The sequence below is a fragment of the Ovis aries genome, chromosome 17 (genome assembly GCF_016772045.2).
Source record: "Ovis aries strain OAR_USU_Benz2616 breed Rambouillet chromosome 17, ARS-UI_Ramb_v3.0, whole genome shotgun sequence".
Classification (NCBI taxonomy): Eukaryota; Metazoa; Chordata; class Mammalia; order Artiodactyla; family Bovidae; genus Ovis; species Ovis aries.
Genome location: NC_056070.1, coordinates 53,191,435 through 53,209,507, shown reverse-complemented (window position 1 = coordinate 53,209,507; position 18,073 = coordinate 53,191,435). Strand labels below are relative to the sequence as shown.

General features: G+C 40.5%; 1 protein-coding gene and 1 long non-coding RNA gene across 2 annotated transcripts; one reads left to right on the top strand and one right to left on the bottom strand.

Moving 5' to 3' along the window:
• Nucleotides 1–31: 31 nt before the first annotated feature.
• DIABLO (diablo IAP-binding mitochondrial protein) lies at nt 32–18,072 on the bottom strand. Its single transcript, XM_004017340.5, has 6 exons — nt 18,000–18,072; nt 17,003–17,129; nt 13,328–13,459; nt 10,029–10,139; nt 9,744–9,840; nt 32–939 (listed from the first exon to the last, which is right to left on the bottom strand). The coding sequence occupies exons 1-6, from the start codon at nt 18,047–18,049 to the stop codon at nt 740–742; spliced, it is 717 nt and encodes a 238-aa protein (XP_004017389.4). The 5' UTR covers nt 18,050–18,072; the 3' UTR covers nt 32–739.
• LOC132658042 (uncharacterized) lies at nt 1,419–9,665 on the top strand. The gene is made up of 2 exons (XR_009597009.1): nt 1,419–8,582; nt 9,561–9,665. It is a non-coding gene; the product is annotated as an uncharacterized LOC132658042 (long non-coding RNA).
• Nucleotide 18,073: the final 1 nt, after the last annotated feature.

Here is an 18,073-nt window from a genome sequence, read left to right as displayed (position 1 = left end):
TGGCGGGCAAAGGAGGGCCACTGCACAGGACTCCAGAAGACACACAGAAACATTTTCTTTTTTAAATGCAAAAAAAAATTATCTTCCTTCAGATACAATAGAGAAACTCCAAGCAAAAAAGGAAATGAGAAGCATGTGTTGGAGTAAGTCCTGTTGTGAGCACCAGGTAAACACTCCATATTCAGTCCCTTAAGAACAATGGACTTTAGGCTCCTTTGCCTGAGATATCCTTACAGGGCACTGGGGCCAGGTCACAGAAGGCATTAGAAACACTCAACACAAAGAAATCTTATTAACAGGACAGTCTCCCCTTCCCCCCCAAACTCATGCTCCTATGGAGGGAGCAAATACTGAATCATATTAGAAAATGTAAATAAGATGGGAAAACTGAGGTTAAAGAGCTACTCAACTTGTGGACATGACAGAGAAGGCCCCCTCTCTCTGGCCAGGTTGGTGAAATGCTCTGGGTGGGAGGTAAAAAGATCCATGGGTGGGTAAGAGGGCAACCCTGCTGAGTGGGGTGAAATGTTAAATAGGGTGCAGTGCCCATGGGCTAAGAGCCAGGTCCAGTACAAGCCTGAGACGGTGGGGACAGGGGTGAGGCACTCACAGCTCCCAATGACCTCTGGCCTGATGGGCCCAGGCAGGCCCTGCCACTGCCTCTGTGCAGAGGAAGTGGTGCTAAGCCGGGGCCAGGTGGCGTCTGCCCTGCCTTCTGCAGGCTGAGCGGGCAGCAGTGTCAATCCTCACGCAGGTAGGCCTCCTGCTCCTCCGGCTCGGCCCTCTCATTCCCATCCTCCTGGGTTTTCTGTCGGAGTTCTTCTGTCTGTGCTTCTGCCAACTTGGTTTCCGCCTTCTGGGAAAGCTGGCGTATCTCCTGCACCTGCGATTTCACCAGCTGGATGTGACTCCTGGCCGTTATAGAGGCCTGGTCTGCGCCTGCCGGAAGATGGGCCATTTATGCTGAGTGGACATAAGGAAAGCCTGGGGGCTCTTGGTGGTTGTACCTGAGCCCTCCTCGCAGAGTAGAGAACCTTCTACCTCCATTTACAGGTCTGTTTTCCTCTCTATTGTCAAAACCCTGGCATTTTCCTCCAGCTATCAGCAGCTGTCATAATTATCAAATGCAATTCCCACAATCATCTTTATAGCTGCACAGCTCTTAGTATAGGCATTTTAAGGTTTTAATTTTTTAAACTACATTCAAGTATACATTTCTGCTTGACAGTGAAGAGATCACTCATAAAACTGTCAAAGCTCTGTCTTGGAAGTTTAAAGAGCATCTTTCTCATCCTTTAAAATGTTACTGTAAAGTAACATTTCATCTACTAATTAATACTAGATGGGCTGCTGTTCAATTTATGAACCACTAAGGCCAATTTACTGTATTCACATGGAATACTCAGGAAAAAATTGACTCTAAATTGACATAATGGCACAAACGGTATTTACTAAACATATTTTGCAGTTTTTTATTTTTTTTGCAGTTTTATTTTTGAATGATATCATTTTATTGATACCTGTTGCTAGTGTATTTCATCATATGAAAGTGAAAGTCACTCAGTTGTGTCTGATTCTTTGTGACCCCATGGACTCATGGGATTCTCCAGGCCAAAATACTAGAGTGGGTAGCCGTTCCCTCCTCCAGGGGATTGTCCCAACTCAGGGATAGAATCCGGGTCTCTCGCACTGCAGGTGGATTCCTTACCAGCTGAGCCAGCAGGGAAGCCCATATAGATGTGTGTATTTAATTCATCTACAGAACACCCAGCAGCTCTTTTCTAGCTTATTGCATTAAAGAGAACCTTCAGTACAACGTTGAAAGGTAGTGGAGAACAGCAGGCACCCTTATTTCTGACATTGATGGAAATGTTTCTCATATTTCACTACGATGTACAGCTACTTTTATCATGTCAGGAAAACTGTAACTGTACTTAATTTAGATTTAAATCACAAATGGACACTACATTTTACTGAAGCTTCTTGGGACATACATTGATATTACAGAGGTGGCTTTTCTCCTTAAATCTACTGTAGATAACCTTAAGTAGTGAATTAAATATTGATAGGTATTAAATATTTTTTCACTATATGTACGTAAGATCTTTTGAATTTTTATTGAAGTATAGTTGATTTACAATGTCTTAATTACTGCTGCACAGCAACGTGATTCAGTAATACATATATTCTTTTTGCAAATATTCTTCTCCATTATGGTTTATCACAGGATACTGAATATAGCTCTCTGTGTAATACAGCATGACTTTGCTGTTTACCCATTCTATGTATAAAAGCTTACATCTGCTAGTCCCAGCCTCTCAGCAACCACCAGTCTGCTCTGTGTCCATGCTTGTTTCACAGATGGGTCATCTGTCGTGTTTCACGCTCCACAGGGAAGTGACACAGTGTGTGCGTTTCTCCTTCTTACTTAGTATGATAATCTCTAGCTGCATCCAGGTTGCTGCAAATGGCATTCTTTCCTTCTTTATGGCCGAGTAGTATTCCGTTGTGTACATGTACCCTCATCTTCTTTCTCCATTCATCTGCTGATGGATATTTAGCTTGTTTCCATGTTTCGGCTATTGTAAATAGTGTTTCTATGAACATAGGGTTGCACGTATCTTTTTGAATTATAGTTTTGGCTGGGTACACACCCAGGAGTGGGGTTGCTCCACCATATGGTAGTTCTTTCTTTTCTGAGTAATCTCCATTGTTTTCTATAGCAGCTACACCAACTTACATTCCTACCAATAGTATACGAGGGTTCCCTTTTCTCCACACCCCCTCCAGCATTTGTTATTTGTAGACTTTTTAATGATGGCCATTCTGACTGGTGTGAGGTGGTACCTCATTATAGTTCTGATTTACATTTCTCTAATAATTAGTGATGTTGAGCATCTTTTCATGTGCCTACTGGCCATATGTATTCCTTTGGAGAAATATCTTACATGTTTTGCCCATTTTCTGATTGGGTTTTCTTTTGGTTGCTGTTGTTGCACTGTATGAGCTGTTTGTATATTTTGGAAATTAAGTCTTGTCGGTTCACACTGTTTGCAATTATTTGCTACCATTCTGTAGGCTGTCTTTTTTGTTTGCTTCCTTTGTTTCGTGAAAGCTTGTAAGTTAGACTATGTCCCCATTTATTTACTTTTATCTGTACTGCCTTGGGAGGCTGATCTAAGAAAACACCGGTATGATTTATGTCAGAGAATGTTTTGCCTATGTTCTCTTGATAGGTTCTTTCCCCAGTGTTGAACTGAAATTGTATTTTGAAGGTATGTGGCTACTTCTATCCACCCACAAGTGACACTGAGCTGCAGGTGTTTTATTCTAGTGCTGGTCTAGTCCAGCTTGGGTTTGGGCCTATGGTGGCTTTGATGGTAGTGGTTTAGTTAACTACGTTGTGACTGACTTTGCAACCCCATGGATTGTAGCCCACCAGGCTCCTCTGTCCACAGGATTTCTCAGGCAAGAATATTGATGCTCAGTATCACATAATTATTAGAGAAATGTAAATCGAAACTATAATGAGGTACCACCTCACACCAGTGGGTTGCCATTTCCTTCTCCAGGGGATCTTCCCAACCCAGGGATCAAACCCATGTCTCCTGCATTGGCAAGCGTATTCTTTATACCATGGAAGCCCGTGGTGGCTTTAGACAGTTATAATAGTTGGGAGGCTTGTCGTCATTTTCTGGTACACTTTCTATAACACAGGATTTATGTTTCTTGAAGATTTGATAAAACTCTCTCACAAAACTGTGTGGACTTAGTGTCTAATTTGGGGGCACAGATTTTTTATGAATATTGTTTCAACTTTTGTGGCTGCTCCTCTTGCTTTGATTGTTCCTGGGCCAACTTAGGATTTACATAAATAGCATAATATTCTCTTGTGATTAGAAAAAATCCCCTAATAGCTCTTTCTGGGCTTCCCTGGTGGTCCAGTAGTAAAGAATCCACTTGCCAAAGCAGGGGACATAGGTTTGATCCTTGGTCGGGATGATTCCGCATGCTGAGGGGCAACTGGCCTGTGTGCTGCTGAGTGCTACGTACAGCCACTGAGCCTGTGCTCTAGAGCCTGTGCTCTGCAACAGGAGAAGCCACCATAGTGAGGTCTTGAGCGCCAAAGACTGCACCAAAGACCCAGTGCAGCCAAAAATAGATAAACTATAACAGCTCTTTCTGAGGTTACTTCTGCACTCTCAAAAGTTACACTTACCAAACCTTATTTTCCTTATTCTTTACAAGGAACTGGGTTTTTTGCCTTTTCGACTATTTCTTTTTAGTCTTCTTATACCTTTCATTCGGCACTGTCTGAATTTATTTGCTTTTCCTAACTTACTGGGCTGAAAGTTTATTTTCAATACATCTTGGTACAGGGGACATTACCTGTCATTTATGGTTGCTGTGCTCTGTATTTATGACATGCATCTTTAAATAAGGGGTCCATGTCTATTTAAGAGCTACTTTGTCTACAACATTCTAGGTCTCTGCTATTAATGAGACTTGTCATGATAGTTCTGAGTACTTTCAAATTTCCATTTTTCTTTATTGAGGTATAGCTGATTTACAACAGTATAGAAGTTTTAGGTGTACGACGTAACTATTCACAACTTTTAAAGGTTCTAAACCACTTAGTTATACACATTACCTACAGCTCTATTTCTCGTGCTGTGCATCTTTGTAGTTTAGTTCAGACACTTCCTCTTCGTCCCCCTCCCTCTCCCCACTGGTGACCACTAGCTTGTCCTCTATACCTCTGAGTCTGTTTTGTTTTATTCACTAGTTTTATTTCCTAGATCCCACACATAAGTGATACACAGTACCTGTCAGTGTCTGACATTTCACTAAGCCTAAACCCTGCAAGTACATCCATACTGTTGCAAATGGCAAAATTTCGTTCTTTTGTGGCAGAGTAGTATACACACACACCACATCTTTATCAATTCATCTGCTGATGGACACTTAGGTTGCTTCCCAAATCTTGGCTATTGTAAATAATGCTATGGACACAGGAGTGCATACATCTTTTCAAATTCATAGTTTAGATTTCTTCAGATATATACCCAGGAGTAGAAAGTAATTAGGGCTTCCCAGGGTTAAGAATCCGCCTGCCAATGCAGGGGATGTTAAGAGAAATGGATTTGGTCCCTGGGCTGGGAAGATCCCCTAGAGGAGGAAATGGCAACCCATGCCAGTATTCTTGCCTGGAGAATCCTCAGGGACAGAGGAGCCTGGCAGGCTACAGTCCATAGGGCTGCACAGAGTTTGACACGACTGAAGCAACTTAACACACAGGCACACAGCACAGAAAGGACTTGCTGGATCATATAGCAGTGGTTTGTTTGTTTTGGCTGTGCTGCACACAGCAAAAAGAAAAAAAAAGATTGTGGGATTTTAGTTCCCTCACCAGGGACTGAACCTGTGCCCTTGGCAGTGAAAGTGTGGAGTCCTAACCACTGGGCACCCACAGAATTCTCAGTTTTCAGTTTTATTATTTATTTTTACAATTCTTTTAAAAACACGTTTTGAGTAGTTGATTTACAATGGTGTGTTTCAGGTGTACAATAAAGTGAATCAGCTATACATGTACATCTATCTCCTCTTCTTTAGATTCTTTTCCCATATAGCTCACTACTGACTGCTGAGTCCCCTGTGCTATACAGGAGGCCCTTCTTTGTTACCTATTCTATATATAGTAGTATCTATGTGTCAGTCCTAAGCTTCCAATTTATTCCTACCCTCAACCTTTTCCTCTGGAAACCGTAAGTTCGTTTTCTATATTTGTGACTCTATTTCTGTTTTGTAAGTAAGTTACTTTGCCTTTTTTTGGTTCCATGTATAAGCGATACTGTACACTGCTTTCTCTGACTTCGCTAAGTATGACTCTCCAGGTCCATCCTGTTGTGGCAGTGCTACTTCATTCTTCATTATGGCTGAGCTATATTCCACTGTCTGTGCCACACCTTCCTCACTGCTGGAGCTGCTCCTATTGCGGCGCATGGGCTCTAGGGCATGGGGGCTCCACGGCCGCAGTTCCCAAGCTCTGGAGCACAGGCTGAGTTGCTCCTTGACATGTGGATCTTCCTAGACCAGAGCACAAACCTACGTGTCCTGAATTGGCGAGCAGATTCTCTGCCACTGAGCCAGCAGAGAAGCCCAGGATGCACCACATCTTCTTCATCCACTCGTTGACGGATAGTTTGGTTGCTTCCACGTCTTTACCTACTGTAAGTGGTGCTGTAGTCAATATTAGTGTGCCTGTATTTTTTTGATTTATGGTTTTCTCCGGATATATACCCAAGAGTGGGATTGCTAGATCATATGGTAGTCCTATTTTTAGTTTTTTAAGGAACCGCCATATTATTCTCCATAGTGGTTGTACCAATTTTTCATTCCCACCAACAGTATAGGAGGGTTCCCTTTAGCCTTTCAGCATTTATTGTTTGTAATTTTTTGATGATGGCCGGTGTGAAGTGACATCTCATTACAGTTTTGATTTGTATTTCTCTAATTAGTGAAGCTGAGCATCTTTTCATGTGCTATTGGCCATATGTATTTCTTCTTTGGAGAAATATCTACTTGACTATTCTGCCCATTTTTTGATTGAGTTTTTTTGTTGTTGCGTTTTATGAGCTGTTTGTGTATTTTGGAGATTAATCCTTTATGGGTTGCTTCATTTGCAAATATCTTCTCCCACACTGAGGGTTTTCTTTTTGTTTATGGGTTCCTTTGCTATTCAAAAGCTTCTATGTCTAATTAGGTCCCACTTGTTTTTATTTTCATTATTCTAGGAGGTGGATCAAAGAAGACATTGTTGCAATTTATGTCAGAGTGTGTGCTGTGTTTTCCTCTAAGAGTTTTATCATATCCAGCCTTACATTTAGGTCTTTAAATCCATTTTGATGTTATTTTTGAGTATGGTATTAGGGATTGTTCTAATTTCATTCATTTACTTGTAGATGTCCTTTTCCCAGCACCACTTCTTGAAGAGACTATCTTTTCTCCCCTGAATATTCTTGCCTCCTTTGTCATAGATTAGTTGATCATAGGTGTGTAGGTTTATTTTTGAGGAACCACAATACTGTTTACCACAGTTGGCTACACTGTTTTACATCATCACCAACAGTGTACTAGGGTTCCCTTTTTTCCACATTCTAATATTTCTTATTTATGATCCTTTTTGATAACAGCCATGCTGACAGGTGTGAGGTGATATTTCATCGTGGTTTTGATTTGCATTTCCCTGATGCTTAGCGACACTATCATTTCATGCACCTGTTGGCCATCTATGTCTCTGGAAAATTGTTCAGGTCTTCTGTCCATTTTTAAATCAGGTGTTTGTTTTTTTTTTTTATATTTGAGTTGTGCAAGTTAAATTTCCATTTTTATTTTTGGTGAGGAAGGGGATATCAAGTAATTTTCTGAGTCTTTGTCACTTGGCATAAAAATCAATTTTTGTACATGTTTATATACTATTTGTATTTGAAGAGGTTTTTTTGTGGGGGAGGGCAACATTCTGTATTCAGTGTATCTATTTGGTTAGGCTTAAAAAAAAAATCATCCTGTTCCAACACCTAATCGCTTTTTTTTACATTTTGACCTGTGAGCCTGAGATATGTGTAAAGCTCAATTTCTCCTTGTAAATCTATCAGATTTTGCCTTATTAGGCACATTTCAAGAGTGATGTCTTGATAAACTTCTGTCCCTTTTAATGTTTTCTGTCTTGAATTCCTCTTCTAACACTGCTCTGTCACCTTTTTGCTCAGCTTTCTTTTTGATAGTATTTCAGTTTATCTTCTTAGAATACCCAGTCTTCCTATGTGTTATTTTAGATGTGCCTCTGTAAACAGTTTTAGCTGGAATTATTTTTTAATACGAAGTATCATTTAATAAGTAAATTTATTCTTTATGGTGATTACTGATTGTTGAATGTGTTCCTTTACTTTGCATTTTCTAATTAACAGGCTTTATTTCTTCAACCGTTAGCCTTAACTGAATTTATTAAGTTTTCTTTGTCCCTTCCCTCAACACTTCTTCTTGAAGTGTTAAACAATGTCTAATGTTAAGCCAATGTTTCCCTTCTCAAACAACGAAGCTTAGCATGCTTTCACTGCTTTCCCAAACTGATTTGATTACTTAAAAATTTAACATTCAGAGCTTCTGACAAGTTGTACTAAATTCTGTTCATTATTTTTGTATCTCAGGTGCTTCTAATTTTTTTTAAACACTTTCTAGAAAGTACATGCAACTGGTAAACCTTGAATCTTTGTAGAAGTCTTTCACTCTTATATTTTAAAGATATTTGAATGATGATTGATTTGTCACCTTGTATCTTAGGGTTGCAAATATCCTTCCTCTGGGGCTTATCTTATGGCTCAGAAGGTAAAGAATCTGCCTGCAATGCAAGAGACCAATGGGTTTGATCCCTGGATCGGGAAAATCCCCTGGAGAAGAATGGCTACCCACTCCAGCATTCTTGCCTGGAGAATTCCATGGACAGGAGCCTGGTGGGTTACAGTCCATGGGGTTGCAGAGTTGGACACAACTGAAAAATTAACATACACGCATATACTTCCTTTGTAAGTATTCTATTTTTTCTTCTAGTTTTTAGGATTTTTCTTTGTATATTTTACATTCTGAATATTTTTTTGCCATGTGAGGTACACTTATATTTTAAATTCTGTTCAGAACCTTTGTGAGCCCTTTCAGTCAGTTCTGGGAAAACGTCTTTTTCTTAGATAATGCTTGTAGTTTACCTTCCCTCTTTGTTCCTGCTAGATCTTAAGCTGGCCTAGTGAGTGGTGAAGGCTGCCTGGCGATGTTCTCAGCAAGGCTCCCTCTTCACTGTACCTGGGGACCCTGCCCCCATCTTTGGTGTGTCACGAATGCTATTTGACACTTCTGTTGTTTTGTTCTTCATTCCAGTCCTGTTTGCAGAATCCCTTGATTCCTTGGGCATTAGTTAACTAAGAATTCCTTCTGTATTTACTTAAAACATCTTTTACATCTTTAAGATTTCAGAAAACAAACATTTTAACAAACCAGTTTCTTAAGAATTTTTATGTTGACATAGTTTGGGACCATTCAGGTAACATGTTAAATGAGGATCTCCCTCAAAATACATTAGAAAATCATTCAACCTCAAGCCCACTGGATGGATAGTGATGGTTAAAAAACCCCTGGTGAATGGAGCACCATTCTATACTGGGAGGCACTAAGGTAGAGAGGATGATGCCCTGGCTACCAGGGACAAAGGCTTTAGGATTTGACCTAACTTGCTGAATCCGGTTTGGCTGCTTACTTACTGGGTACCACAGCATGCTTGGTGAATTATTTAACCCCCTCTATCTGCAAGTTTCTTCATCTGTAAAGTGGGAATGATAATAATAACTCCTAAAAGAACTGCAGGGATTAAAAGTATCTATAAAATGTTTACCACAAGCCTGAGCTACAGATAATATTCACAGATTATCTGGGTTACTAAAAAGTAAAATCCTTAACTATTTGGAAGTAATCAAAATTTCCAACTGACAGTTTTATTATTTTTCATCTTCTAGATACCATCTAGCTTCTACTGGTCTGGTCTACAGGGGCATTAATTTTTTCTTTGTGTAAATGAAAACAATATTAATATGCTGGAAACGGGAACATTTTCTCACAAAGTAAGACCCACAGTATCCCTCATTTTTCGGCTGGATGAAAACTCCAACAGCACCTCTACAGTGAAAACTTTAACCTACCCGTCTGGTAGGCAGCTTCTGCTGCCATCTCTGAGAGACTAACTGCAGTCATCCAGGTGGTTTCCAGCTTCAGGTACTCTTGTTGTTTTGAAGTCATCTATAAATTAAACAAAAGCACTTCAGACAACATGACTCTTCATTAGTATTAAGCACATTTAAATGGACTTCTTCAGTTCAATAGCAGTTTGAGAGAACAGTTATTGGTAAAACACCTTCATCTAATAATTTAGATACCACAATGAGGCAGGAGCACTAACAGAAAAATCCAAGTAACTCTTTGCTTACCTCAACTCTGGCTCCTATGATCACCTGCCACACTTCATCTTCCTCCTGTGAATTCATTTTCCCAAGTAAACTTGTGTATTGCCGGTACAGAGAAATTAAGGTATAAACAGCCTACAAATACAGAAGAAATTAGTAAAATACGTGAGGTGTAGTAGGGTGAGACTTACATCTCAATGCTGCAAACTGGCTGTTCTCATTGAACCTCACCACTGTATGAAATAAAGGTGTTATCTTAGGACATCAACATCTCTTGTTAACTTCTGTGTTTTAAAATCTTGTTAGCAATTCAGACAAAGAGAAAATGCAGATGGAAAACTCAGAAGGCTGAGAATAAAGCTGTTGGAAAATGAAGGTAAAGAAACATATATATTACTTTAAATGATTCTGATATCCATATACTCTATTAGATCAGTGGCTTTCAAACTATCCTAACCCAGAAGCCCCTGGTGTTGCTGGTAACCCCAACTGAACCAGATCAGTGTGGTGTTCCCCCTGTCTTATATACTGAACTGCTATATTTAAGATTTTTCTTTTAAAAAGGGTTCCTGGACAGTGAGGCCAACCACAGCCTTTTCCCTGCGGTAACTGTCCTGTCTGCAGGGAACCTACATTAAATGAGGATCAGCAAAACTAATTTAAAAAGATATATGCATCCCTATGTCTACAGCAGCCCTATTTACAGTAGCCAACGTATGGAAGCAACCTAAATGTCCACTGACAGATCAATGGATAATAAGGATGTGGATATACAATGAGATATTACTCAGCCACAAAAAAGAATGGAATAATGCCATTTGCAGTAACATGGATGATCATACTAAGTGAAATAACCCCCAAAAAGAAAGACATATATCACATATATATGGAGTCTAAAAAAAAAAACGATACAAATTATTTACAAAAAGAAACAGACTCACAGATATGGAGAACAGACTTGTGCTTGCCAATGGGGAGAGGGTGGGTGGTTGAGGGATGGATTGGGAGCTTGGGATTAGCAGAAGCAAACCATTATATAGAGAATGGATAAACAACAGAGTTCTACTATATAGCACAGGGAACTAAATTCATATCACATGTGTGTATATATATATATACACACACATAAACTAAATCACTTTGCTATATAGCAGTAATTAACACTAAAGCAACTATACTTCAATTAAACTAAAATGAATAAATAAAAAGTAATAAAGGCCCTATATGACAAACCTACAGCTAACATCATACTTGATGAAAAGCTGAAAGCATTTCCTCTGAGATCAGGAACAAGACAAGGATGTCCATTCTCATCACATTTACTCAACATAGTTTTGGACGTCCTAGTCACAGCTATCAGAGAAGAAAAAGAAGAGGAATCCAAATTGGAAAAGAAGTAAAACTGTCACTGTTTGTAGATGACATGATACTATACATAGAAAATCCTAAAGGTGCTACCAGAAAACTATCAGAGCTCATCCATAAATTTGGTAAAGTTGCAGGATACAAAATTAATACACAGAAATCCCTTGCATTCCTATACACTATCAACAAAAGATCAGAAAGATTTAAGGAAACAATCTCATTTAGCACTGCAACAAAAAGAAATACCTGCCAATAAACCTAAGAAGGCAAAAGAGCTGTACTCAGAAAATATAAGACACTGACAAAAGAAATCAAAGATGACACAGATAAGAGACATACACCATGTTCCTGGATTGGAAAAATCAGTATTGTGGAAATGACCACACTATCCAAAGTGACCTACAGATTCAATGCAATCCCCATCAAATTGCCAAGGGCATTTTCACAGAATCAGAACAAAAATGTTACATTTTATATGGAAACACAAAAAACCCCAAGTAGTGAAAGCAATCTTGAGAAACAAGAATGGGGCTGGAGGAACCAGGCTCCCTGACCTCAGACTGTACTACAGAGTTAGAATAATCAAAATAATATGGTACAGAAATATAGATAATGGAATAGGATTAGAAAGTTCAGAGATAAACCCACAAAACTATGACCACCTAATCTATGACAAAGAAGACAAGAATATACAATGGAACAAAGACAGTCTCTTTAATAACTGGTGCTGGGAAAACAGGACAGCTACATGCAAAAGAATGAGAACACTCCCTAACACCATACACAAAAAACTCAAAATGGATTAAAGACCTAAATGTAAAGCCAAATATTATAAATTGCTCAGAGGAAAATATAGGCAGGACAGTCTTTGACATACATCACAGCAAGATCTTTTTCGATCCACTGCCTAGAGTAATGAAAATAAACAAATAGGATCTAATTAAAGCTTTTGCACAGCAAAGGAAACCATAAACAAAACTAAAAGACAACCCTCCACATGGAGAAAATGTGCAAATGAAGCAACTGACAAGAGATTAATCTCCAAAGTATACAAATGGCTCATGCAGCTCGATATATTAAAAAAAACAACCAATCAAAAAATGGACAACAGACCTAAATAGACATTTCTCCCCAAAAGACATACAGATGGCCAAAAAGCACATGAAAAGATGCTCAACATTACTAATTAGAGAAATGCAAACTACAATGAGGTATCACCTCACATTGTCAGAATGGCCAGCATTTAAAAAATCTATAAACAAACTCTGGAGAGGGTGTGGAGAAAAGGGGATCCTCCTACACTGATGGTGGGAATGTAAACTGGTACAACCACTATGGAGACCAATATGGAGGTTCCTTAAAAAACTAAAAATAGAACTACCATATGACCCAACAATCCCACTCTTAGGCATATATCCAGAGAAAACCATAATTTAAAAGAAGGCATATACCTCAATGTTCACTGCAGCACTATTTACAACAGCCAGGACATGGAAGCAATCTAAATGTCCATCAACAGAGAAATAAATAAAAAAGATATGGTACATATACACAATAGAATATTATTCAGTCATAAAAAGGAATGAAATAGTACCATTTGCAGGGATATGGACGGATCTAGAGGGTGTCATAAAGAATGAAGTAAGTCAGAAGGAGAAAAAAAATTTGCCTAATATTGCTTATATGTGCAATCTAGAAAAATGGTACAGGTAAACTGATTTGCAAAGCAACTTTTTTTGGTCAAGGGCCAGAGAGTGGTCTGTTTGCAACTATTCATTCATGAAAGCTGTCATAGACAACACAAACACAAATGAACCTGGCCACGTTCCAGTCAAACTACAAACACAGGCAAGACTGGATTTGATCTGTGAGCCAGTTTGCTAACGATGGATGTAGACGATCAAGACTTAATGAGGGAAAAAAAAAAAAAAAAAAAGACTTAATGAGGAGACACTTACCTTAGTATATTCAGTGATTGCTTCAATCAATGCATATGTGGTCTGAGAGAGAAAGGTAGAGGTGCTATCTGTTACCAAAGACACAGCCCTCCTCATTAATGTATCGTTACTAAGAGAATGAGGCTCTGGTTTCTGAAAGACACAAACATTTTTATTTAACTTTTAACCTAAAACTCAAGCTCAGATCATAGTCAAGGGAAAAATGTAATTCCCACACTGCAACTACACTCTGCTGCTTCTGTGTTGACATTTTCTTTTAAAGCTTTATTTGTGCTATTAAAGACAACATATGAAAATGATTCTACAGTATGCTTTCTACCTACTTTTTAAATTTGTCATTCTTTGTCATACTTTGAAAAGAAAAGCAAAGTATTCCTTTTCATAAAAGACTAATACTTATAATCACAAATTTCACAAAGTTATGATTCTTCATTACCAGTGCTAGACGCTTGGGATATAAAGATAAGAATCTTAAAGACTGGATGAGGATCTTAAAGATGGAGGAGGAGGAGCTGGAGCTAAGAGTGAAGTAGAAAATTAACATAATCAAGTACCATGGGTGCTATGGAAGAGGTCTGGAGGGGTGCACATAAGGGAGCAATCATATCTATGTTAAATGAGAATTGTTTAGAAAAGGTTTCACAGAGTTGATAAGGAGTTAAGCTAAGCGTAAGAAAGTAAATGGCTGGTGGAGAGGGCGAATCCCTCTTGATTGAGCTGTACAGTCTTGGTTAGGAGGAGCAGGAAGACTCTTTCCTCTGACCTCAGCTGTTTTATTTGAAAAAAAAAAACAAAAAAAAAAACAAAAACCAGTATAACCAGCTCATGAGTTAAGGGGGCTGTGACCACCTTGATTAAATACTGGAAACTGTGATGACTCTCCCCTTTTTCTTCCACAGCGGAGGACTTACTGTATCAGAACTAACAAACCAATCCCTCTATCATCTGTTATCTCATTTTTGCTATTTAGAGCATAAACACATGGAGGGGGGCTGCGTTTGATTCCTGATCTGGAAATTAGATCTGACATGTGGCAACTAAGAATTCAAATGCCACCATAAAGATCAAAGATCTCATGTGCTGCAACTAAGACCTGGTGCAGCCAAAAAAAGACACATGAATAAATCATGAATTACATTTATCACACTTTTCATTCGATCAAATAAATAAGAATTTATTATGTACCTTGCACTGAGGAGCTAGAGAGCAAACAATGATATCGTCTCTGCTCATGAAAAGCTAATTTTTACTTATTCTGGTAAGTTAAGTCTTCATAATACCCTCCATTTATACCATGCTCAGTTGTGTCTGACTCTTTGCAACCCCATGGACTGTAGCCCACCAGACTTCTGTCCATGGGATTTCCTAGGCAAGAAGACTGGAGCGTGTTGCCATTTCCTCCTCCAGGGGAACTTCCCGACCCAGGGATCAAACCCTGGTTCTCCTGTGCCTCCTGCACTGCAGGCAATTCTTAAACCTGCTGAGCCATCAGAAAAGCCTATTTACTTTTGGCTTCATCAAATGCTTTCCATTTTACAGTGCTTATTTACTTGTCCCTCACAACAGTCCAGGTATTATTATGTCTTCTTTTAAGATGAGAAAATGGAAGCTCAGAATAGTTATGTAACACTTTCCAAACCAAACCTCCTCACTCCAAAGTTTCCTTTGTATTCTGCTGACTCAGAGTCAAATGGATTATCACCAAATATCAAAATATACAACATAAGTGGTCAGAAAAGGGAGATCATTGCTGGCAAGTAACTAGGAAGGCTTTAAAAAGAGGTGGGGGAGTTCCCTTGTGGTCCAGTGGTTAAGAGTCAGCTGGCCAATGGAAGGGACTCAAGTTCAGTCTCTGGTTGGGGAAGATTCCACATGTCCGTGAGGCAACTTAAGCCCCTGCGTCACAACTACTGAGCCTGTGCTCCATGAGAAGCCACTGCAGGGAGAAGCCTACACACAACTAGAGAAGAGTTCCTGCTCACCGAAACTAGAGAAACCCTGAGCGCAGCAAGGAAGACCAGCACAGCCAAAATGAATACATACGTTAAAAAAAAACAACACGGGGGTGGGATTTGTGTCTGAAGACAGCATTAGAATGGACAGGTATCCTGGGTTAGATGAAATAAGGAGGAGAATACGTATGATGCAACCAGGGGATATTCTGGAATCTAGCCTGGTTGCTGAACTGTGAGGAAGTTCTCTGGATTTTAGTTTTGTGACACAGAATGGAGAGCCACTGTAGGCTCTGAAGAATGGAAGTGGCAATGCTATTCCTGCAGGAGAGTGAGTTGAGGCTCCTGTCAACCAAAGGCTCCTGGCATCTGACCCAGAACTGAGTGGGGTAACTAGGGCTTATGAACGATATACGAACTAGAAAGGACCAAAAAAAAAAAAAAAAAATCTTTTGGAGGAAGAAAGAAAAAGCTGTCCTAATTATGACTGAAAATGACTTGGTGTCCAAGTAAGCATTTTTAGGTTAAAGATTCATCAGTCTGCAGAGACGAGGGCAGAGTACGGCACAGAAAGGAAAGGGCTCATGAGAGAGCCTCAGAAGATGCTGAAAATACTTGTGAAAAGGGGAATTAATCTTGTTGTCATGATTAAACACACATTTAAGTATCAAGTACATTCTGCCAAAATGTTTGCTGGTTTCCTATTTAGTTCTTCCTGATAAAGTATATAACCAATGGTTTTAAAATAAGATATCACTTCCCCATCAGCTGTCTAGTTGATAGCTCCACCTAGACATCATTTCCAAAACCGAACTCTTAAATTTACTCCTCTCAAAACCCACTCCTCTCCATCCCAGTATCTGGCAATACCGTTCTTTCAGTTGCTGAGGCCTTTCAAAACCACTGGAAATTAAGTTATATACTTCACATCTAACCCAACAGCAATACCTGCTGACCGTCAGCCCACTTCTCCCCACCTGATTCAGGCCCATGATCATCTCATGCCTGGACCCCAACTGGTCTTTTTAGTTCCACACAACAACCTTTAAAAACTTATGTCAGGGGTGGGACGGAGGCTGAAGAAGGAAAGTATATACATATACTTAGAGCTGATTCACACTGTTGTATGGGAGAATCCAACACAACAGTGTAAAGCAATTATCCTACAATTAAATATAAATTTAAAAAAATTTACGTCAGAACATAATAATCTTATGTTAAAACCTGTGGCTTCTTTATAATAAATTCCAATGCTTACAACGGCCCACAAAGTACAAACGTCGAAGTACATTTTGACCTTCCGCTATCTGTGAGCTCATCTGTTTTTCTCTCATTCCACTTTTTCTTCCTCCTCCTCTCCAGAATGTGAGATTTACAAAAGCAGAAATCTTGATTTACTCAAGTCTCTTGTGTATGACACATAAAAGTTGCCCCATAAAGTTTTGTTGAAGGAAAAGATTATTGTTCTGTAATACATTTTCTTTCTTCCCTCTTTATACAATTTGACCAACTTGACAAACCAATTTCTACCAAATGAGACCATCAAAATGAGGATATTAACATATCTGCTCAGCTATGAAACAATGCTGATACAGCATACCATCACCTGGGGTTGGGGAGAGCGCTGGGGGAAAACCATTAGAGCTTGTCATCGCCTGTTTGAGACTTTAGAGGACACAGTACACAAAGACCAAAAACACGGAGTGACAGGATGGTACTTCACCTGGGCAATAGGAACTGCACACAGAGTGACCCCAAATCCCACAGCCACCGTTTTGTGCCATGGTCTTATCAATTCCGAGAAACAGCGCTTCTTAAAGTTAGCCACGACTGGAACACATTGTCTGTACCTAGAAACAGAGTTTAATAAGTTTAATAAGGCACAACCACCCATCTGTAAGAACCTCTTCAATTTACGTGGAGGGGCTGGAGACTCAAAGTGGGGCCAGGCCGGAACCCAAATGACGACGCAGGGTGCCTTTTCACAGGACGGGACTCAGTGGGCAGCGGGGCGGACTGGAAAGGCCTGGACTTGCACACACAGGCAATCGCTACCTGGCCCGCAGGGAATTCCCCCGCGCGGGAATGAGGGCGGATGGTGGTGGAGTTTAAGAGGTACCAGGTGCAGACGTGTAAATAGTGGTCTCAAAGCTTTTTAAAAACCAAGGCCCAAATAAAAAAAGCTTCTGCAGGCAGGATTTAGCGCTGGTCCTCCGACCTAGGCTGCAAGGGGTCTGATAGTCCCTGCGACTTTACGTGGAGCCCGCAGGCGCTGCGAGGGGAACGAGGCCGGCTTGGAAACCGAACACTTCCGGAACTCCTCCGCCTTCAGGGAAAACTCCCTCCGGCAAGCCACCGCCAGCTCAGGCCTCTCCCCTTAATTCTCCCCTGTGACTTCAAGAGGCCAACCGAAGTCATTTCGCGGGCAGACGGAGACGCCCCCAAAAGACAGCCCGAAGTGGGGGAATGCTCTTTCGGCAGGTGAACAACGAAAAAAGCGTCACTGGGACGTGAAGTCCGGGCTTGTCCCGGGAGGCTTGGAGGCCTCAGACCGGAGTAGGGGCAGGGCGTCCTCAAACCTCCGGGAGGGGCGGGACGCGGTGACCCGCTCGGCCGAGAAGCGAAGCGCGAGCCCGCAACGCTGGGGCTGCAGTCTGGTTACGGGGCTCTCAGCGTTCCCACTCTCCGTCAGATCCTGACCTACACGACCCCAGCGGTACCTGGAAAGCGAGGATACGCTCCGAGAAAGCCAACTCCGTAGGGCGGCCATTCCGCGGCGGCAGGACGCCAGGCG